The 22,577-nt window shown below is 39.0% G+C and overlaps 3 protein-coding genes across 4 annotated transcripts in view; 1 reads left to right on the top strand and 2 right to left on the bottom strand.

Moving 5' to 3' along the window:
- PLPP1 (phospholipid phosphatase 1) overlaps positions 1 to 3,587 on the top strand; it is a 61,455-nt gene extending 57,868 nt beyond the window's left edge. For both annotated transcript variants that reach the window (XM_035553706.2, XM_035553705.2), the window contains exons 5-6: positions 1,555 to 1,731; positions 3,126 to 3,587. In XM_035553706.2, the coding sequence (XP_035409599.1) occupies positions 1,555 to 1,731; positions 3,126 to 3,251 (303 nt within the window). In that variant the 3' untranslated portion in view covers positions 3,252 to 3,587. The remainder of the gene's footprint in view (positions 1 to 1,554; positions 1,732 to 3,125) is intronic.
- The window catches only part of MTREX (Mtr4 exosome RNA helicase), a 49,443-nt gene continuing 30,327 nt past the window's right edge, over positions 3,462 to 22,577 (bottom strand). Inside the window, exons 16-27 of the mRNA XM_035553704.2 lie at positions 21,961 to 22,111; positions 19,644 to 19,816; positions 19,262 to 19,330; positions 13,436 to 13,564; positions 11,919 to 12,029; positions 11,411 to 11,599; positions 10,133 to 10,296; positions 8,748 to 8,853; positions 7,424 to 7,480; positions 6,857 to 7,019; positions 4,011 to 4,115; positions 3,462 to 3,689 (exon numbers count right to left, since the gene is read on the bottom strand). Coding sequence (XP_035409597.1) covers positions 3,637 to 3,689; positions 4,011 to 4,115; positions 6,857 to 7,019; positions 7,424 to 7,480; positions 8,748 to 8,853; positions 10,133 to 10,296; positions 11,411 to 11,599; positions 11,919 to 12,029; positions 13,436 to 13,564; positions 19,262 to 19,330; positions 19,644 to 19,816; positions 21,961 to 22,111 — 1,470 coding nt within the window. The 3' untranslated portion in view covers positions 3,462 to 3,636. The remainder of the gene's footprint in view (positions 3,690 to 4,010; positions 4,116 to 6,856; positions 7,020 to 7,423; positions 7,481 to 8,747; positions 8,854 to 10,132; positions 10,297 to 11,410; positions 11,600 to 11,918; positions 12,030 to 13,435; positions 13,565 to 19,261; positions 19,331 to 19,643; positions 19,817 to 21,960; positions 22,112 to 22,577) is intronic.
- Positions 17,517 to 18,865, bottom strand: LOC118251511 (ERBB receptor feedback inhibitor 1-like; the record flags this gene model as incomplete). The annotated part of the gene is given in 2 exon segments (XM_035553693.2): positions 17,517 to 18,499; positions 18,502 to 18,865. Coding segments are annotated over 2 exon segments (1,104 nt in total), but the record flags the coding sequence as incomplete, so codon positions are not given.

The raw sequence follows: 22,577 nt of genomic DNA, 5'->3' as shown, positions 1-22,577 counted from the left end.
GTATGCTTCTGCCAACTACCAGAAATGCTTACATGGAAAAAACTTTATTACAGCAAGGTATTTTTAGCTGCCTTCAGCAGAATTCAGTGGGAATAGGGAAAGGGGAAAGAACAGCCAGTATCAAATCATCAGCCAGCTCTTTGTAGACTACCAGCATGTGTTCTGTGGACCCACCTCTGCTCTCTCTGACACCTGGTCTACTTGAAGTAAATCCAGAAGTAGTGTTAATGTAAGACCGTTACAACACCCTTCGTTAGAAGAACTATGTGACAGATAACTCGAAGTGGCTGAACAGTTTCCCCTTTTTCCTCGTGGTAAAATTAAGGTCCCCAGAAATATGCGGAGTGCTGCTACTTAAAGGAAAATATTTTCCAGTTCAGGCTTAGCCGAAGCTTCTTCAGAGTCTGATTTCACTCTGACCTCGCTATTAAAGAGAAGCAGTTATGGATAGTGTTGATCTTTTTGACGGTCCATTTATAGCTTAAAAAGTCAGCATGTCAAAGTCATGATGCAAGTTACTCGGAGAAACCAACCAAACATTCCTCAAATGTTTAACTTTGGAAAGTAGCACCTTTGCATCTACAGTGCGTGCTCTATGCCCATATTGACACTGTAAATGTGGTGCTTCTAAAAGGTAGCCATGGCTTTTGAGGCTGGCAGCGGAGGGATTTACCAAGAGCCTAGTATGTTGTCTCAGCGCCTGAAGTCTGTGTCTTAGTTTGCTTCTGCGATTTTGCAAGACTGTCAATTAAGGTTTTGTACTAGACCTGGAGTTCCTAGATCGTATTGAAAGACGTACTTGATGTTAAATATAACTTCCAACTCTATTGTTCTCCCCAGTAAATACAGTAACTATGCTGCCTCTGTCGGTAACAAGATCATGTTCCAGAATAAACCCAGTGATGTTTACAGGGTGGACAGTTAGAAGTTCCTCTTAGGGCTGAAATAAGAGGTCTCTGTCATAGATAGGACAGAGGAGACGCACAGTAAAGATCCTGCTTTTTTTTTTTGTGGTGTCATGGAATGAGTTTGAGACAACACATCAAAAGCACAGGCATATATAAGATAAGTAAGAGCCGAGGGGGAGAGAAAAAGAATGGAAACTGCGTACATCCATTTGTTTACCAGACTAGTAACATGGTTAGTATGCAGCTGGAAAGGACTGGGAATAGGTTAAGTGAAATAAACCACAGACAGCTGAGGAATGTGATCCTAGATCTAGATCATGATACTTGTTGGTTGTAACACGTAACTACAGCTGGAATGTTATGCTAGCAGTTTGGTAGTACTAAAGGTGACTGGAACTGGGAATAAAGCTTAAAAAGCTTAAAAATTGGCCAGCTGTGTGCACAGACTATGTGAATTTTACTCAGGGTGCTATTGTGCTTCCTGCTTAGAGCAAGATGGGGCTCTACGTGTGTAAGATGTATGTTTCTGGATGTTGTCATGTCTCTGAACACAGGTTTCAACTCAACTCTGAACAGACTGAAGGCAATTTAATGTAACTGCTTTGTATTTACAGCATTTTATATCAATTTTTCTTTTTTGCTTTAGCTTTACCTTCAGGCCAGGATGAAAGGAGACTGGGCAAGACTTGTACGTCCCACCCTACAATTCGGTCTGATTGCTGCATCCATCTATGTGGGTCTGTCACGTGTTTCTGATTACAAACATCATTGGAGTGATGTTTTAACGGGACTCATCCAGGGAGCGCTGGTAGCTATACTCATTGTAAGTAGCTCCCGAAGTGCGTGCACGTGTTCTGAATGCTGCGTCTATAAACAAGATGGTAGAACAGTGGGCTTTGTTCTATCTTCCCATTGTTTTGAAAACTGCCCAAGAGCGGGGAGAACAGCTCCTTGAACTGCGTGCAGTAATACTGCTGCAGGTAGTGAGGCAGACTCTGGCCCAATGATGCAGTAGAGGCTCTTTTCCCTGTTAGACAAAATAAAACTGTGCCAGCACAAGAGCTGTGCAAGTAACTGAGATGGAAACAGCCAACTACAAAAACACCTGGGGCTCTATAAAACACCTTTTGTTTCTAGACAAGTTCTAAATCCCAAGTATAATAACAGGAAAACTGAAAACTGGGGGAAGGGTCAGATTAAGGAGGAGACTTCTGGTCCAGAGACATGAACTAACTGAATGCGTAGTGAAGTTACCCAGAACTGAGGCTCACCTTGGAGGAATGGCTTGTTTTCAGACTGATTTTTTCTGTTAGTTTGAATTGCTAGAACAAACTAGTGCAGTTTGTATGGTTTCCTAGGCCTGCTACGGCTTTGCTATCTGTTATTAAATGACTCTGTGTTAAGGAGGGGTAGGATTACACCAAAGTTGTTCTGATACAACCCCAAATTCTAAGAGTCGCAGGCAATGAGAAATGCCACAGACCAAAGAGGTGCAGGGTACGTCTGTTACAGAAAAGGTATTGGGGCTTAAAAGGATGTTTTTTAAAAGATGCTCGATTATGCAAGAATGAGTAGAAAGTGGCATTACCGTGAACAAAGAGGAGTTGAAAGATAAGGTAAATTAAAAAAAAAAAAAACACACCTGAAAGTGTTCACCTCCAGAACCAGTAAATGAGCATGCTGGAGAACTGGGAATGGCTCACTAAATTGAGTGAATTCAGCATTGAAGTGTAAGCTGAAATGTACCGAGTGTGCAGCTGAAGCAGCATGTTGGTAAATCAGGCCCCAGTACGGAGCATGGCTTCTTCAGTCACCTTAAGCTGCCCTCTGCAGTTCTGAGGTTTGCAGTGGGAGGGGAAGAGGTGATGTCGGAAGGGAAAGGATCACAAGAGAAGGTTTCTTACTGTACTGGATGCAGCACTGTACCTAGCACCTGTACTGGTATGACTTGGAGAAGAAGGATGTGGGGGGCTGGGGGAACAGCAAGCTGCAGAATGAGATCAAGGCCACCAGCTTTTAAAGAAATGCAAATAAATGACGCTTACAAAAAACTGAACTCTTGCTCAGATAAAAGCACAAGCTCTTCTAGCAATTTTCTGTTGGTTTAATCTGTTTAGATTTTGTTAATTTATCTTAGAGTATGAAAGATATTTTCCTGTAAAAGCATTTACCCATTGTTTACAAGAGGAAGAGCTTAACACTAATTTGTTCATTTAGGTTGTGTATGTGTCTGACTTCTTCAAAGTGAGAGGATGTACGTTTCAACCAAAAGAAGATTCCCATACAACCCTGCATGAGACGCCAACAAACGGAAATCACTTTGGCAGCAATCATCAACCATGAAGAATGATCACTTCAACTGACTTGGTCTCTGAAAGGAAAACAATTTCATCAGTCAACTATGTAATATAAGTAAATGCCTTTAAGGGACTGCTGCTGCTCTTGGATGCTCACTTTTCCTGTATATAGTAACACTTACTACAGTTATGTATATCTAAAATTTAAATTGCTGTTGGTTCAAGCTCTTGCTTAAAAAAAAAAAAACAAAAAAGCTATTCAAACTGTAAATTTTTATTAAAAATGTGGTAACACTTCTACGACATACACTGCTGTTTGTACATGCCTTGTTGAAATTATTGTGGTTTAAATACACACAATTAAAACAATGTCTTGACTGAAGATGTGAAATGGGAATTGATTTTGTATCGTCCTCAGAATATACCTTCCTTTACAGGTAAAGGCTTGCAGCAAAAACAATATCTCTCTTGATTTTTGTAATACCTGTGGAAAAGGAAAAAATGTTAATATCTAGCACTATAATTGAAACAATTACTTCTATTTTGTTACAAGTACAGCTATAACAACAGGTGTTAAGCAGTAAATGAAACTCATTGTACTTAAATTTTCAGTCACATTTGCACACAAACAACACTAACTACTTATTAGGTAAAGCTTTCTAACATCTGTTACCTTATACGGAGAGCAAGACTGTTCCTTACCATGAAGTCAATTAGTCAAAAAAAAAACCACATAACACAATGCCAAGGCCTGCCTTTCTTATGCTTTATAGAATAACTTACATTGTGGAATTTAAATACCTACCCTCTGCAAACTTGTTTTCCAGCTCTGTGTTTCCAATAGCTTTTGCAGCCTGGCACATCTGTCGAAGCAGTTCCTCCAGCCTTCTCATACAACGAATTATGCTACCTGTATAAAAAGAGTGAGGGACTGACCACTTTGTATCTCCTGACCAACACCTCACTAAAGAATTAGGCTGCTTGAGGCCCCCCCCCCACCTTTGACACAAAGCAATACATCTTTCTCCAGCCCTGTTCAGTAACTTTCAGAACTTACCTAGACAAATGTGCAAGAAGAGCCATGTAGCTTAAGCCATGTGTAGGCTAGCTCACTTTGTTGTTTTGTACCTTTTCCCATCAGGCATCTCCTTGAAGTTACTGTTTGTCCTGTCCTGTTTTTGTTTTGTTTTAATGCTTTTGCAGCCTCTAACCCTCTCTGCTGAGGAGACTTTTGGTTTGGTAATTCCCAGTAGATTTTTCGTTCAAGTATTTGTCAAGACCTCCCTCAAACATGCTACTTGCACAAGTCTGCTGCTTTAAGAACTACCACATCAGTCATCTTGAACTAGGCTCCTGTTTTTTTTTTAAAAATTAGTCCTAGTTGTTTTGATGGTAGAGACAGTAAATTGTCTACCTTAGGCAGCTGTGCTTGCCACATGTGTGGACCACTATACCATTAATACCTGTTGTCTACACTTGCTTCCACAAAAGTCAATCTGGAACTGATTAACACGGTACTCAGCTCAGTTCAACCAGTCTTCTCTCCTGCTGTAAAACAGTAATCTCCATTTCTTCCCACCACATTTCAATTTAATGACAACTCATTTTCACTAACCCATCGCTGCGCCTCCTACTTGCAGCAAGCACATTTCTGGAGCACCTGGGCTTACGATGGAGCCTGAAAATATGGCCACTTAACAGAAATACAAGCTTTCACACTGCAATTATTTGCAACCAAAAGCCAAAACTTGACCATTGCTACTGATAAAAGAACAGAATGCCATCTATTTTTAATACTTCCTTTATGGCTTGTGATGGCACACCATCAGCTCCAGACTTCTGTGCAGAAAGTTCTGCTACAGCCTGTTAGCCTGGGCGGCAGCACAAAGCGAAACATGGGTCTCTCACCCATGAAGAACACGGGCATCCAGAAAAACACTTCTTATTGGGTTTGGGAGCTCATGAAAAGCCAAGTTAAAAAAGCAAAAGTGGTGGGTGGCTTCCAGTGAGCTCTAATTGCCTGGCCCATTTTCTGCCTCCTTTCTGAAATCAGCGCACAGCAGTGAAGCTGGGGCTCCCTGTACTCAGCAACTCATCCCTGCTGATACCATATTGCCTGGAAGGCAAAGAGGAAAACAGCACTGAAATCCTATACCACAGGGGAGCAACCTTCGTGGAAAACAAGTCAGGGAACACAAATACCTTATATAAGGATTTCTATTTATCAAAGTAAGGACTTGTATTTGTTTTTATTTTTTAAATCACTATGGCAACGTGGGTAACCTGCACAAACTCTTGTGATTTAGTAACACTACACTGCATTTAGGTAAGTGACAAGGGATGTCCGAAAGGCTTTCCGTCCTTCTGGACAATGCAGAGAAAAATCAGTCCATTACAAAGTGGACGGAAGACTCACGCATCAATGCCTGCCACAAGAGCTAACCTCAAAATGCACCCTTAGGATTTAATTTTGAAGGAGCCTGCACTGTTCTCATCAACAGAAGGCATGCCAAAAAGACTAGGACAAAGCTGACTGACTAGCCTTAACCAAAGTAGGATAAATAGGAAATGTTACTGCCCCTGCATATTCTAAACAGTCAAGAGCAGACATACAAAAACACAAGGCAGCTACTGCTGTTTTTGTGTTCCCCTCACTCAAGATGTATCAGCAGCGGATGTAAGGCTCAGACATTAATTTCCACAAGGCACTTGCTGAACGCAGAAGTAAAAGACTGCCAGGGTTCCAGTTGGTCACAGGCAACCTGGTTTAGGAGGTTCCTGGGTCTAGGAAGCGAATTTCTAAACACACGAATGCGGTTGTGTTAAGGCCTCCCCTTTGTAACACAGCATCTGAGAGAAGCAAGGCAATGGTGACAGTAATAACTTCACCAAGGATTTCCAGCATCGGTCATTACACACAGAACTGTAAGACTGGGGAACCAATCCTACCATTCTTCGCAACTTTCAACATACTTGATAAAAGAAGAAATTAGGTTTTTGTTCTGGTGGGACCTTCACTTGAATGGTTTGTTTTTTAAGGAAGCATCTGGGCTTTAAGTCACTCTACTTTTAACATGACAAAAAGTCCTCAGTACCCTTCCTGAAGGGACAGTTTCTAGTTCTCCAATTTTAGGAACAAAATTAGCCCAGGTGACAGGTTACATCTAGACTTTTTGAATACGTGCTCTGCCTGCTGCGATGACCCATCCAAAACAGAACTGGTTGCCACCTCTCACTTCTGTCATTGTTATGACAGCAGGAGGAACTTTAACAAGTAAATAAAATACTTAACTGCAATGAGAAGTGTAAGAGCTGTACTTTTTTCTTAATGGCAAGCATTTGGAACATGTTATTTTTGCTCTAACTAGCAAAGGTAACCATTACCATTTGTTGCAATGGTTAGGATTTCTGAGTTTTATGGACAATTAAAAAAAAATTAAGATACCCCTTAAGTCTTCTGCAGGTTCTAATTTATCAGCAGTGCAGCTATAAATTTTAATATATAGTAAACAATTTTCCCACATGGTTTTAGCCATGCAGACACTTCAATATACCAGAGTTAAGAAACTCTGTGATCTATTATAAGGCTATTCAGAACTCAGACATTTTTGTGCATCTGTCATCCCCCCAAAGAAGAACTGATTAACATACCTTCAAAGACATCGGTCATCTTGCAAATGTGAGCAAAGCTAGCTCCATTTGCCCATGTATACACAACATCCATGAGGTTGGGTCTGAAAGAATTTAAGTAATTTTCTTCATCAATTTCCAGTTTTGCTTCTGCTGATACCTTGGCAATTCTCTTAGCACACTCCTTTAAAATAAAATATTTAAAATTTATGATAAGCTTTAACAGATTAAGCGTTTAACCAACGGAAATGTTTGCATAGTATTAGGTACTGCACACAAGACAGTTTCCTTTCTAGTGTGAAACTATTCCGAAAAGTAAACCACAGATCACATTATTATTTAAATGTGCCTGCGCCAACAGCTACAGTGTTGTAAGCAAGCTTATACAGAGTTTTTAAAGGCATGTTCTAAATTAGAATTAAGATTTATTGTGAACAAGACAACTTATTATTACACACAGCAAAACCACAAGCAATCAGTGCCAGCCAAGTCCAAAACCAAGTCTTCATCATGTGCTTTTTATACAATAAACTTCAAACACATCAGCATTAACCCTGAGCTCAGGCAGATTTCTAATAGGCAGATTACCTGCATTTGCCGAAGTGGTCCTGCCAACTGCTCTGTCAATTTTGGCATTTCACTGGACTGAAAAAGAAGATATTAAATAACATCACACACTAAAAGAAGATATTACGGAACATCATTCACTCCCATGTATTTGTCCTAAATCAAATCAGATGCAAAAACAAAAGTTACGATGTATGCTAATGTCATCTTAAATGTTTCCTGTGACTTCTCAAGCCTATTATCAAACACTCTTAAATCTACTGAATCCCTCAAGTGCTTGTTTTTCAAAGTAAACCAGGAAACAAATCATTCATGTACATAACAATAATAAGAAAAAAAAGTACTTGCTTTCTGAACACTGCAAGAATTCCCTTTATTTGCTGTTCAATTGCTCTGAAGTGCCAAAATGCTCACCATTTACTACTTCATCTGTGTTACAAGCTTTTTGTTCAGAATATAAAAAGCAAATGATTTTAATAACTTAAACATGAACGGTTATGTAAGAAAATACAACTATTCAAGTGCAGCAACGTTTTTATGTTCTACCTATTTAGATTCGAGTACTACTGCTGTGTGAACCACAGTATTTTGTTCTAATACTTAAATTTTCTGTTGCTTATGAACAATGGCTTACCTTAGCATCCCTTCTGCTAACAAGATTTATTTGTTAGCATTGCTACTTTTCACCTTTGAAATCAACCTGAGTGATACATCCTGCTAGCCATCTGCAGGGAAATTCTATACGGAAGTTTATTTCTACCGAATTTTCCTGATGCTAGTAAACCTCTATATAGCTCGCAGGTGGGAAAACAAAGGCATCAGATGTTAAATGTCCATGGTTTTGCATTACAAATCCATGTAATATTGCCATTTTCATCAACAGGTCAAGGGCACTATCCAAATAACAACACAGGCATATCTCAATTAGAAATACCCTCACGCCAGAGTGGAAGGAGCAGATATTGCTAGATTCTTTTCCTGAAATTATTCAATCTGTTAAAAGACAAGGGTGGGTTGTTGGGTGTATTTGTGTGTGTACGCATGCACACAAGCACATGTTGTATGCTGAGAATCTACTGTTAATATTGCTTCAGTGCATGAAGGAGAAACAGCTACAGATTTGTTACAAGGACTGCTATCTTACACAACCTTTAGCATGTCACTTGTCAAGGAAAGACACTTTGGCCCTAAAGTTGCAGTACTTTTGTTTATGTCATAAACCCTTAGGAAATGATAAAATACACAACAGCTTGTACTGTTGTGATCAATTTCTGGAACTGACTTAAAAGTACTGCTGTTGGTAGACAGCAATGTCTAGAATTCATGAACTCAAGAAGTAACTCACGTTCTCTTGAAACACAAAACAGCTTAGCAGTGCAGTTGCCTGTTCTGCCGATAAGTCATTGAAGAGACCATTGAACATCATTTCTGTCAGAAGAAGTTCATCAGCACTAAAATAAAGAAGGAAGCTTAGAGAAAAGACCTAAGAAATTGTAGTTTAATTTTACTTAATGGAACACCAGAAATAGGTGTATTAGCTTTTTGAGAGTGATGTCAATGAATCTAGACTACAAATAATCTCTCTTAATAGTTCATAAAAGTTAATACTAACAGTTGCTTTAAACAGCTTTTATCAGATAGGACATCAAGAAATTGAGAAGAACAGAGGAGATAATTAGGCAGTTTATGAAAAGGACTAAAATTGGTAATGTTGCTGATCAAAGAGATTCAACTGGATATTTCCAAGATAATGAGAAGAGGAACAAATTTGTTCCAATTTCCTTGTAGAATAAAAGACTTCTTCATAAATTCTAAAAAGGAAATGCATGACGCTGATACAAAATCCAAACCTACTACTTGGATAATGCATCGAATTGTTGATACAACTGCACCTTTATTTTTGGAGTTTATCAGACAACGCACGAGATGGGGAAAAATATATTTTGTTTTTTGTTTTCTTTTTTAAATGAAGAAATACATAACTCATTAGCAAACAGTCGTTGAAGGTGAGGAACTTGATAAAATCCTGATGCACCTCACCCATTTGCTACCAAATTTTGCAGGGAAAAGTTTACTAGATATATAGTTAGCACCTCTCAAGACTATCTAAAAGACAAGCAGTAGAATAGCCATTGTAACTTATAAAAATACACAATTCTCTTGATATCTGAGTTACACCCTGAAGTACTGACTCCAATTCATGAGTTTCCATGGAACCTTTAGTATATGTTTCAATACATATATATACCTGCTAAATGCATTAGCATTTACAGCGAAACACATCGCTTCCATGGATTTGTTCCAACAGCCCTATGGAACCAATTAAGCTGTATTCTAAACCTGTCAGTGACTTGGTAATTACTGACAATCACTGTTACACCCATATTTGCGAGAGGCTCTGTTAAGAGTACCAGCAAGTGGGACCACAGAAAATGAGATGATTCCCTGGCGTAACGTGTAACATTAAACAATACATACTATTGCCTGAACTCTCTAAGAAAATAGCCATTTTTCTGGCATTTTAACATCCACATTTTAATATCCATTGTATTTTGTCCTTTAGGTGCCATTTAATCAGTACCTTCCTTTTGTAACACAGATTTGGTAGTTTAAGAAGAATCTTCCTTCTAATGGTCTCATTACATTAAAACAAACATGAAAAAATAATTTCAGCAAGGACAGCAAAGTGTGTATGCATGACAATAAGCACTTTGCACAGAAACCAATTACCTGCTGATTTCACAAGCAACCCGTCCTTTCATCTCAATAACATCTGAAGATGTGGCAAACCCCAGCCTTCTCAAAACACGCTTGCGGCATTTGAGTTCATCCATTTGGAGGACTGTTCTGGCTTTTTTCAGTTCTCGCTTTGCTGCTTTGATATCCATAGCAATCTAGGGGTGGGTCAGAAGGAGAGAATGTAAGTGTTGCTTGATTAACAGATTCAACCGTTTAAAGACATTATTTAATATACATTAAAGCCTCAGAACTACAGAATATGGACATACTAGTTACATGGACATATACAGACTTTGTAACTCTATTAAGAAGGTTAAAAACGAAGTTAAAAACCAAACCAAACCAACAACAAAAAATCTACAACTGTATCCATTCATACACAGGAAATTTGGCAAGTCTGGGAAGTTAAGCTGTTTACCCAGAAGGGGAAGGAAAAAAAAATTGAAAAAAAACTACAGAAGAAATCTTTGGTCCTGATGACTTTCTGAAACCCGTACTACATCTTACTCATGAACTACTCCATCAGATATAAACCAAATGCATTATTTCCTGCAATTACAGCTTCTCTAGTTTCTTATAGTTCAAGTCATTGTCAACATCCTGTCAGCAGTGTGTACAGCCCAGATACCCTCACGGAAGACTGCTTGGTCCATCAGGTCTTGCCACAACTTTGTGCTGCCCATAACATAACTAACCTCGCTTCTGTAGACAGACTCCCAGAGAACTTGCCTTCTGGAGTAGCACAGAAAAAAGGAGCTGTTTTAGTGTGTAACTGGTTTCACTCCAGTAGGGTACAACTCTATAAAAGTATGCTTCCAGGCTGGGAGTGAGGAAGGAGCAGCACAGTGGTTTGTTTGTATAGTACTCTGCCCAAGCTAGTAAGCCCCGTCACCTCAGCAAAGCTCTGCACAAGCATATTAAAAATGATCAGTTTCAATTATCTGCCAGCATTTTATCTACACCATGTTGTGCCACGCCTATTGAGTGAAAAGGACTCTAGTGGCACCTCTGTAACCTTCTAGTCCCTGATGACTTCTTCTGAAGAGCCTTCTTTTCAGGTAAACTTCCCAGCTTTATCAACGAAGGGCACATCACAGATTTGGACAGTTTGTTAGTAAGATTCAATAATTTTTACTTGATTTAAAAAAGGAATAAAACTGGGCTTTGCAAAAAAAAAAAAAAAAAAGAAAAGCAAGAAAGGGAACTACTACTGCCTTTCTTTTCAGCAAGATACAGCTATAGCTATAGCTTCTTGTTTTGTATTTATACCTGTGCTTTTCTTTCACAAAGTTTGTATACAGTTTCCAAATTGGGATCATTGTGAAGAGGATGTGAATACATCCTATGCTCAAATGCCTCTACTTTCTGGATGACTTTTTTCAGTCCTTGATCTTTGATACCCATGTCATCAATAGGGTCTAGTAATGGTACTCCATCGGGAAATCTCTTCTGTACTTCCTAAAAGAGGAAAAAAGTTTATTTTTAGTAAAACTGTAATGCTAAAATAAAATACACTTTTAAAAATCAACTGGCACAGTTATATGCACATGAAAGGCAGAGGTGAGAGTTTGGTACGTGATATTCCAGCAGTTTTCAAAATCAATTTAAAATGACTGTTTACAAGGAGAAACAGCTGGCATACATCCATGGTTTCCAACCCCTTCTAAGACCTTTAATGACTCAAACTTTAGATAAATTTGTTTAGAACTAGTTGTCACGTATTCAAGTGTACCAGACTAATCAAATCAGACGGCTTTAACAGCCCAACGGAACTTACTTGTATAGATTTTAACACACTTTGCCTGTTGTCAATAGGCCTCAAGTCTTTTGGTATGTAAAGTCGAACACTGCTGATAGCTGAGAGAAGATGTACCAAAACTGGAACAACCTGTCAAAAAGAATGCAGTATCCAATCAGTAAATGACTATCGCTCCATTGTAAAACTTCACAAAGGAAAAGGGAAACTGAGTAAACAACGACACAGCAGTGGATAAAGGAGCATGGGGAGGCAGAAAAATAAGAGTAACGAGGTAAAGTTAATACAGAATAAAAGTCAGTTTGGCCAAATGGGAAAATTCAGTATTCGTTCAGTTAAGTCTGGAGAAAGGCTGTAAGTGGAAAAAAACATTTAATTTTTTCAATTGCTTGTAGTCCAATGCAACAAGAAGTAGGTATATCTAGTGAAAATGTACTCTCACTCAATATTTATATCAACTAAGACTGGATTTGAACTTACTCCTTAACTGTATTCCACTGAAATACACACAATAAAGCACTGAACTATCCTGCATGAATATGGAATATACTCCACGGGTGTATTTAGCTTTTACAAGATGATGATTTCCAATCACTTTTGGCAGTTCTTTTCTTGCCTCTTTTCTACTCGAACAGATTACTCTTATGATCCAAAACAGACAAATTATTGTCATAAACATAACTAGGAATATTAACAATTGAGATTGATTAACAATAATCAAATATATATATTCATTAGCATCAAAACTATGAAGAAGCCATAAATGATCAGCGCTATATTTCAAGCTTAAAACAGAATTTGTGGAAGAAGCATCTGAGTAAATCTAACTATTGAATAATTGTATCTGATCTGAAAATGATAATGGTTTGTCTTGATATAAGGTTTCAAATTGAAAACTTTAAATAATACAATTTTTTTCACTAAGAATTTCGATTTTATTTTTGACTGAGATGGACTCACAAAACTAATGGTCCTGAACAGGGAAAAAAAAGAGAAAGAAAATATATCAGAAAATATTCTTCTGTTCCAAGAGATGGAAGGAAATCTTAAGAAAGTGTCTGTCAAACATCACTGCTGAAATTGCCTCCTCAAGGATTATTGAAATTCCAACTAAATTCTCAAATTTAATAGAAAAAAGGCACACTGCCCACAAAATCCTGCACGATTATCTGACAGAAAACAGCTTATAAACACTTACTATCTGCAGATAAAACACATGGGTCATTTTAATATCTATATTCAAGTAGCAGTTATCATCTTTCATCTTCCAATTTCAAATACCTCATGTGACAGAAGCTAATTTTCAAAGCCCTTCTGATATGGTAACAAATGTGGCTGAAGTAATTTCTTCAATATGAATAACTGTTTTCTCTTCGGTGAAATCAGCAAGCATTTAAGAAAGCAGTTAGGTGTACAGCTCCTTTCTCTTGATGTATCTATCCCTCTTTTACCACAGTTTGCAAATACTTCAGAAATAAAATCTTTTAGAGCATTTATAATAAACATTAATAAACAGAGAATAAACATTAATAGCAAACCTGCATCTCTCCTTTCTCATCGGGTTTGGCTGGCTTTGCAGCCTCAGTAGCAGAATTTTTCAAACTCTCCTTGCTGCAGTGCAGTAGCACTTCAACTACATATAATGGGTCCAATTCACCAGAGTTAGGCTGTTGAGGACAAAGAAGAACAGTTATTTTAAGATATCAATGAGAACAGAAGGAAAAAGCATGATTTTATTCATTATTAAAGGTAAAACGTGAGGTACTGGTCTTTGCAGAGCATCAGTTCAAGGATGCAGTATATTATAAAAACTACTGAATATGTATCGATTATGTATGGATTAACAGATCCCTCACATAGAAAAATATACTTGAAAAAAATTACTTCTCTCCTGTCCCTCCATCCCAACGTAACTTAAACTGTATCTGCTACTTTAGGTGCTTCTGCCTTTTTTTCTAGATGTAGCTCTTTCTTAGTAAGCCAACATCATCTGTAACTGTAACACAAAGCATTTGCATCATGCTCTCAGTACTGAACTTGGCTGTTTTTTAGGGGGAGAGGTCTGTTTCATCTACAGGTTTACAAATTCAAGTTTTTTTCCCACGACAAGGATCACTTAAAAATCTTTCAAACATAGCAGATTTTATCTGCAGGAGCCAGGAAGCTGCATCTTGCCAAGTCTTTATACACCCCAAACTGCACACGTACCACCCGACGACATCTATTTAAAGAATATAAACACGCAGATACGGTGGCTAAAGAGTATTGTTCATAAAGCTGTAGCCTTTACTACATACTGCTTTAAAGAAAAAAATGCATGTTATTTATGTGACTAAATTGATATGGAATATCAGAAGTAGTTCCAATACACTCCTAGAATTAGAAAATATTTTTATGAGTTCCAGTAGAACCGAATTACACACATGGAACTGAAGACAGTCATCATCTTTTAAAAAATGCACAAAAGCTTCTCCCCTTCCAAATACGGGCTGGGGGGAAGAGGTGAAAAATCTTCATAAAATCCTGTGTTCACCAAGTTCAGTTTTCCTGTGGACTATTTTTCTTTCTAAAATCTACAACACACGATTTTGCTTTCACTGCACGCAAAACAGGATGGAGCCACCCAACATTTATAAGAGATTTTCAGAAGTACTGCAAGAAACTGTCATAGTAAATTAAACAGAAAAATGGGGTTATCCTGTTCTACAAGCTAGGTCATTTCTTCAAAAAACACATTTACTTGCTGAGGAAGAAACTGTTCCTCTGAACTGTGCCCTACATTTGCAGAAAGCACTGACTGCAGCCATGTACAAGACGCAGAGTCCACTGTTGTTCCCTGAATTGGTACTTGAAAGCAATATCCACGCAGATAGAATCAGCATCCAGCCAACGCCATGGAAAGCACAATGCTGACTTGAACGAAGAGACCGAACCAACACAAGCACGTATGTGCTACAGAAAATACTCAAACTGGACATGTATAGAAAGTTATTGTCAGTAACTGTATCACAAACCTACTAATAAACGAGGAGTGTAAGTGTCACTGACGTTTACTGTCACTACTGCTCTCTGTAACTTTACCTACAGCAATAGGTTTAGTTATGCTGATCAGACAATTTAATCTAGAACATTTTTTTTTCTACACACAGCAATTCGGAATAATGTGCCATTTGCAATTTTGTGGAATACTGCATCTTGAAATTAAGCTAGAAAAACAGGTAAATACAATTAAACATGAACGTAACTGACAATGACTTGTGCTTTTGCTTTCACCTTGCAATGAAGAATTAATCAGTGAAATGATACACTGTAACCCTTAATTAAAATGTATTCCTAACTAGGAAAAAAGACTACATTAGAAAAATAGACAACTGAAGAAGAGTAGTCATACAGACTGAATTCAACATCATTTGTGAAAGCAAATCCAAAAGAACTGTCACAGCTTAAAAATGGATGAAAGTTTAATGATAGAGCATAATAGTGACCCAATACTCATTAAGTAAACTGAACTACTACATTAAACAGTAACGGGGAAATGCATCTATGTTCCAGGACGTATGAATGAATAGACATATTAAAATAAGGAAATAACAGCTTTTTTAAGCAGCCATTGTTTTGCCTCTGCTCATAGAAACCATTTTTCCATACCAATTTTAAAGTTACACAGCTTTAAGTCCGTTCCATAATTTTCAGCACCTATTGTCATTCTTTCCACAGAACTCAGAAGGAAAAATTCAATCCAGCTGCTAGTGTAGTGTGGCTTAACTAAAAAAGTACTGCTGGAGCCAGAGCCATCACCTTCAGAACATACTGTAATTTCAAAGCTAATGTTCAAATCTAAAGGCCTTATACCACAGTGAGACAGGCTAGATAGGGAAGGCAAAATATGTATGTGGATAACATATGACAGGTGGAAATGCCTTCAGTGACACTGAAGTTGGCAATTTTATGAAAAAGGCTGGGGTGAGGGAGAAATCTGTTTTACTTCTCATGTGGTTCTATGAAAAAAGCAGTCTAGAAGAAACATTTAAGCATCAGCAGTAACAATCTAGATTTCCAACTTGAGGAAGAGAGAAATCTGCCTTTCAAAAGGAAGATGGATATACAAAACAGTATCTCTTTTAATAAGTTCTGTATGCACACATTTTTCTCATTTCCTCTTGGTGAACATATATTAGAGGAGCACCAAAAGGTGCCACAAAATACAGGCGCCACTAGAACTTGACAAAGATTACCTCTCATTTAGCTCTAGTAATTAATGCCAAAGCTCTACTGCCAAAATTACAGCAGAAATGCTACCACAGAAAAATATAATTTAAACTTAGTTTTTAGTTTAGCCAGTAGAGTAGCTTATTAAAACAATTCTGAAATGGGGACCGAAACATGATCTCTGGGGTTAGAGAGAGACCAACTACAAGAATGGATTTGGGGAAGGAAAAACAAATCTGGCTTAAATTGCATCACTGCATTCTGTAGTTTCTTCCATGTTTCCCCAGACCCATTTCTATTATTTTGCTTTCTTTGAATTTTAACTTGCCAACCCTCAACTCCATAGCAACAAGTCAGGGGACACGCAATTTCCTGTCTCTGGTACTCTCTTAGGACTCAAGACACAATTCCTCAGTTTAACACAGGGCCAAATGTCAATCTCCCTATGCTCTCAACCTTCATAGCTTCTACAGATTTTCTGAGACTAAATAACAGACACAGACACAGATTTCTAGGTTGGAAGAGACCTCAAGATCATCGAGTCCAACCTCCGACCTAACACTAAGTACTCCACTAAACCATATCACTAAGCTGTACATCTAAACGTCTTTTAAAGACCTCCAGGGATGGCGACTCCACCACCTCCCTGGGCAGCCCGTTCCAATGCTTAATAACCCTTTCGGTAAAGAAGTACTTCCTAGCATCCAACCTAAAACTCCCCTGTCGCAACTTTCGCCCATTCCCCCTCGTCCTGTCACCAGGCACGTGGGAGAACAGACCAACCCCCACCTCACTACAGCCTCCTTTAAGGTAACTGTAGAGAGCGATAAGGTCGCCCCTGAGCCTCCTCTTTTCCAGGCTGAACAAGCCCAGCTCCCTCAGCCGCTCCTCGTAGGACTTGTTCTCCAGACCCCTCACCAGCTTGGTCGCCCTTCTCTGGACTCGCTCGAGCACGTCCATGTCCTTCCTGTAGCGAGGGGCCCAAAACTGAACACAGTACTCGAGGTGCGGCCTCACCAGAGCCGAGTACAGGGGGACAATCACCTCCCTAGACCTGCTGGCCACACTGCTTCTTATACAGGCCAGGATGCTGTTGGCCTTCTTGGCCACCTGAGCACACTGCTGGCTCATATTCAGCCGACTATCAACCAATACTCCCAGGTCCTTCTCGGCCAGGCAGCTTTCCAGCCACTCATCTCCCAGCCTGTAGCTCTGCTTGGGGTTGTTGTGCCCCAGGTGCAGGACCCGGCACTTGGCCTTGTTGAACTTCATACAGTTGACCTCAGCCCATCGGTCCAGCCTATCCAGATCCTCCTGCAGAGCCTTCCTGCCCTCGAGCAGATCGACACACGCACTTAGCTTGGTGTCATCTGCAAAAAATATTTTTTTTTTTTTAAAAAAAAAATTTTGTCTTTGCAGAGCTTTGGTGCTGACATATTTAGGATCAGGTGCAAAACTCTGGGTGGGGGGCATAACCCCATTGAGGTATGACGGCAGGCTTTTAGGACTCGGTGTACGGGAATTACTCCGTGACAGAGGTTCTCTAGGGGGCACTTTGGGAGGCCTATCTTCATCACTGTATGCACTAGAAGCAACTTCTGCTGACCACCTTCTGTAATCTGGTTTGAGAGCCCTTGGAGGTATGGGAACCCTAGGTGGAATCTCTGGTTTATCTTCATCAGAGTTTGGAGAAGACCTGTTTAAGTACCCAGATAGTCTCACTACTGGTTTATTAAGAGAGCCAGCTGGGCCTGAATGAGACCTTCGCAAACGTCGATGCAGCTGCTGTGGGGGAGGATAAATACTGGATGTGTATCCATTTAGGCTTTGTGTGGGGTTGGTATCTTCTGTTTTTGGTCCTGCTGGAGCATCAAAATATGCATAGTTGATTTGTCCACAACCCCTAAAGCTCCGCCGGCTCGGAGCACTGGATTTAAAAGGAGGAAGTTCATAATCTTCTAACAAAAAGTCAGTATCTGAACTAGTCAGGAATTCCACTTCTCTGTCAACCTCATCTGGAGTAAGATCCTCCGAAATAGGCAGAGGGGGTAGTGGCCTGGAGCTACGGTCATTGGAAGATGCACACAGAAACTGAATTGGCCCATTTTTTGTTGGCATGTGAGGAGGTGTTTCTTCAGAAACATAGCCTACAGCTAATGACAGTTTACTAAAGCCAGGAGCAAGATAGTCTTCACATCTTGAAATTGGCTGTTCATTTTTGGGACTTACAGGAGCTGGACTAGATTTCTGAGATGGGACCTGGATACAACTTTCAGCAAAGCTGTGGTTGCTTCTGGAAACATGGTTGGAAGAGTGCCCAATGGATGGTAAATGTTGCTCTGCTGATGGATTCAAGTTATATGCCACTGCTATAGGGTCCACATTAAAGAAGTATTCTCAAATCCACTGTGGCTACCCCAGCAGGTTTTCAGACTCCCCACACCTTGATTAGCATGAAGAAATCCATTTTTTAATGGGACTCTCATCTCCTGAGCAGCAACTCCCGCAGCTGACATTGTGTACTGCTCTGTGATCAGTCTCCCAACCCTAGAAATTCAGTGGGTGACAGACTTGCTGCAATTTGCATTCCCCCGAGAGCGTCACGCAGCTCCGCATGTCCCCGCGCGGCCGGCAGCGCCACACGCATGCGCCGAGCCGCGGCAGCGCCCGATCACTGTCGCGGTGCGCGCGGACAACCGCTCTTATAGCGGGAGGCGGGGCCGCCGGGGAGCCCCGCCCTCGCCCCGCCCCCCTCCGCCTGCTGCGCACTCGTCAGGAAAAGCCTTAACATAGCACATCACAGGACAGCACTGCTGGGGATGTCTCAGAAACAAACTATCTTGAAACCTTGTAGTGTCAAGTGCAATTTTGAACTAATTATCCCAGATGCAAGCAAGCATCTCCTCCATAAATACACCAAAATTAAAAAATAAACGCAGGACTTAGGGTTTGTCCTACCTTCCATAATGTTTCATTTGACACTGGGGAGGCCTGTTTTTTATTTATTTATTTTTTTTTTCCTTTCTAAATTTGGGGTGAAAGGGCAAATTTTTTGTCTTGGAAAACCACAAAGAAAACAGGAGATTTAACTTTCTGAAAATAAGACAAAACTGGTAAGGTACATGTTTTTCTAACAGAGTGAATGCATATTTTACCTTAACATTTGATTTCTTAGAGAAGTTAACAACCACTCCCCATCCAAAGTCATCATCTTCATTCTTCACCTGGAAGTATTAGAAGTTGTTATATATAACTGACACACAATTACATCTCAACAAGCACATCTTTTTGTATTTCTGTTATTTACAATAGCAGTCATGGGCTACTATTCACCTTGAAAACACTACTTATTTTTCTTTCACTGTTGAATGTTTAAATAAAGATGTACCAAAAGTAAAAATTGTTGCTTAGTGGGACACATGTAACTGCTTAAGATGGTAAACTGGCAAAGACAAATTAAGCCGGCAAATGTCTCAGGAAGACAGACACTGGAAACAAAAAGAAAACAAAACCCCCCAAAAAGAAAAATCAATTTACCTTTACCAGTCTTCCTGGCTGTAGAAAGGGCAAGCAATACTTTGGTTTGTGAATGTATTCTTCTATCTCTCTACCCAGTTTTGCAAGTTGCTGTCGGATTTTGTAGTATATGACCACGTTTTCTTCATTGGGAATTGCTATTTTGTTGTACTGTTCTTCCAGTTTATTCACCTCTATAATAGAAAGTAAAATCTCATGGACGTGAATAACTTTGCAGATTTAAAAGTCAAGGTTTCTCTTTCAGATTTACATAACCAATATTTTGTGACCGCTTTCAACACGTTTTCTATGTACAATAATGCATTTTCTGGAAATCTAGAAATCTATGTACATGTCTGTTAAATATTATAGTAAATTAAGCATTATATACTAAAAGTTAAAAACAAAAAAAAACAAAAAATAAAACAAAAAAGAACACCAAAAATAAACATTCCATTTATTAAAAAGCTTGAAATAACATAGAAGTAATAGAATTGTAAAATATCCAAGTTGGAAGGGACCCACAAGAATCATCAAGTTCAACTCCTGGGTTCCCAAAGGACCACCCAGGAAAAATAAAAAAATAAAATTCAGACCACATGTCTGAGAGCCTTGTCCAAGCACTTCTTGAACTCTGGTAGGCCCAGTCCTGTGACCACTGCTCTGGGGAGCCTGTCCCAGTGCCTGACCACCCTAAGGGTGAAGAACCTTTCCCTAACACCCAGCCTGATCCTCCCCTGTAAGTTGGGACCCCCATTGCTCAGGAATCACTGTTGTAGGGTTTCAAAGAAGTCCCATAAAGACTTGCAAAGATCTGTGAGAGGGTATTCACTGTGTGCCAGTACTCTTCAACTTTCTCCTACGAAAAAAATGTTCTGCAAAGACATCTTCTGACAACCTCCCTCAAGAGAATCAATGTTGTTTGTAACCTGTTTTAGGCTCTGATTTCACTGGTTTGAAACTTTGAAATTTTCTTCTTCAAATATGGTGTTTTCACACCTTATTTAGGCAAATCAGCTCTTGTTATAAGCAACATGCTTCCTTCTCTCCCACTGGTCACACCACTGGTCAACATAAACAAAGGCCACATTATTAAGATCTCTGTCCTCTCTACCAACTCACCCTCTTCCATGCTATTTGAATGCATATGGGTGACTCAGAAATCCCACTGCACTAGGGCTTGAGACACAGCTCAGGAAAGTGTTCCCTATTTTTAGCTGCCAGCTTTTTAAGGAAAAAGCTAGCAATTCATACTCGTGGCATAATTTGCACATTGACCCAAACAACCACTTCTCTACTTTGTATTTTAGATTGAAACTGAAATGACTACAAAATTCTAATGCCCAATACAGTGCCTAAACTAAAAAAATCCAAGAAAATATTTTTGAAAAAGTTATTTTTTAGTTTCTTTATTTAAATTTTAGTGCTGGACTGCCAGAAAAAGAATAAAGATCTAGGCATGCCAGTTGGAACAGGCAGGTCCTCAGGAAATACATAGTATATTTGACTACTACTGTCTTAAATAGCACACCTGCAAGCTAACGGAAACCCTGCAAAGAGAATCAAAACAAAAATGCAGCTCTGCATATCTACCAACCCTACACATATACGTACACACATGTGCACACTGTCTCCTGACATTCAGTTAACAATTGAACAGATGAACTGCTTGTTTATTGGTGGCAAAGGAAGCAGCTACCTCTTATATTCTTAAGATTCTTCTGGATTAAATTTTCAGAGAGGCCTCATTCTCAAACATTGGCTGAGTTCTTTGGAAACTGACTTTGGCTCATGAAAACACACTATTTAAAGATCATGGCTCAAATTTTTGAATGCAAACAGTGTCTCAGTCCTCTCTGAATTTTGCTTTGTATTTCAACTGAACTTTTTTTTTCCTTCTACTACTCTTGATGCCTTAGGTTTTTTGTGTGATTGTAATGAGACAATAGAATTATACTTCTTTTAGCTGAGTCCTATATATCACTAAACAGTAAGACTTTTCTTCTCTGCACCTCATGCAAGCTGCAAGAATTTTAAAATTATTGTCCCTCTTCCTGTCCTCCAGATTAGCAGTGGGATAACCATTCTTGTCCAACTCTCAGGGGAAATCTCTTGTCATAGACTGACAGTGCAGATGAACATAGATCCTAAGCAGAGGAAATTACTCTTCCTGAAATTGTAATAAAATAGCAAACAATGCATTGGCAACAATTCACAGGCAAAACAAGAACTACCCAGGTACACACCCTTTACAAGCACAATGAAGCACTGATTACTTCACAGTCACAGTATCTTTTATACTTACTCTGGTAAGTGAGTATAACATGGTAATACTTACTTTCAACTACTCCTGGAATAGCTCTGTAATGTTGGAACTGATAGAATGATTTTTCTAACATATATTCAGGGTTAATTTCTTCTACTCGAAGCAAATTCAATACCATGTTGTATGTGAGGTGGAATGCACTGTTTAGAGGATCAGCTGAACCCTGAAAAAGATCCAAGAACATTGTTCAGCAAAAAAAAAAAAAAAGTAATTTCAGCATACAAGAGCATATCAAATAAATTATGATGTAGTTCCTTGATACAAGGAACTGCTTTGATGGGTAGCATAACTTGTCTTGAATTTAGATTACTTCTCTCGTACAATCCTAAGCCACTTTGTTATGCCCTACATGTAACAGCATTTATGTCTCATCTATACTTATACTACAATGGTATACATGAAAAGTTCAGACGAAACATTTTACATTTCTCATAATCCATTATTTTGTTCCATTGTTTTAACTTTAAAATAATAGTTATTATCTATTTAAAGTAATCCATTATTTTAACAGACTGGAAAAACTTATTTCCACACCTTTTTTTCTCTCTAGGGATAAGACTTACTGGTATCTTGGAAAGTTTGTTCAAGAATAGGTAGCCTGCAGCTTCTTTAACTTAACCAATGTATCA

This window comes from Cygnus atratus, chromosome Z (genome assembly GCF_013377495.2).
Source record: "Cygnus atratus isolate AKBS03 ecotype Queensland, Australia chromosome Z, CAtr_DNAZoo_HiC_assembly, whole genome shotgun sequence".
Classification (NCBI taxonomy): Eukaryota; Metazoa; Chordata; class Aves; order Anseriformes; family Anatidae; genus Cygnus; species Cygnus atratus.
This window is presented reverse-complemented; position numbering and strand designations above follow the sequence as displayed.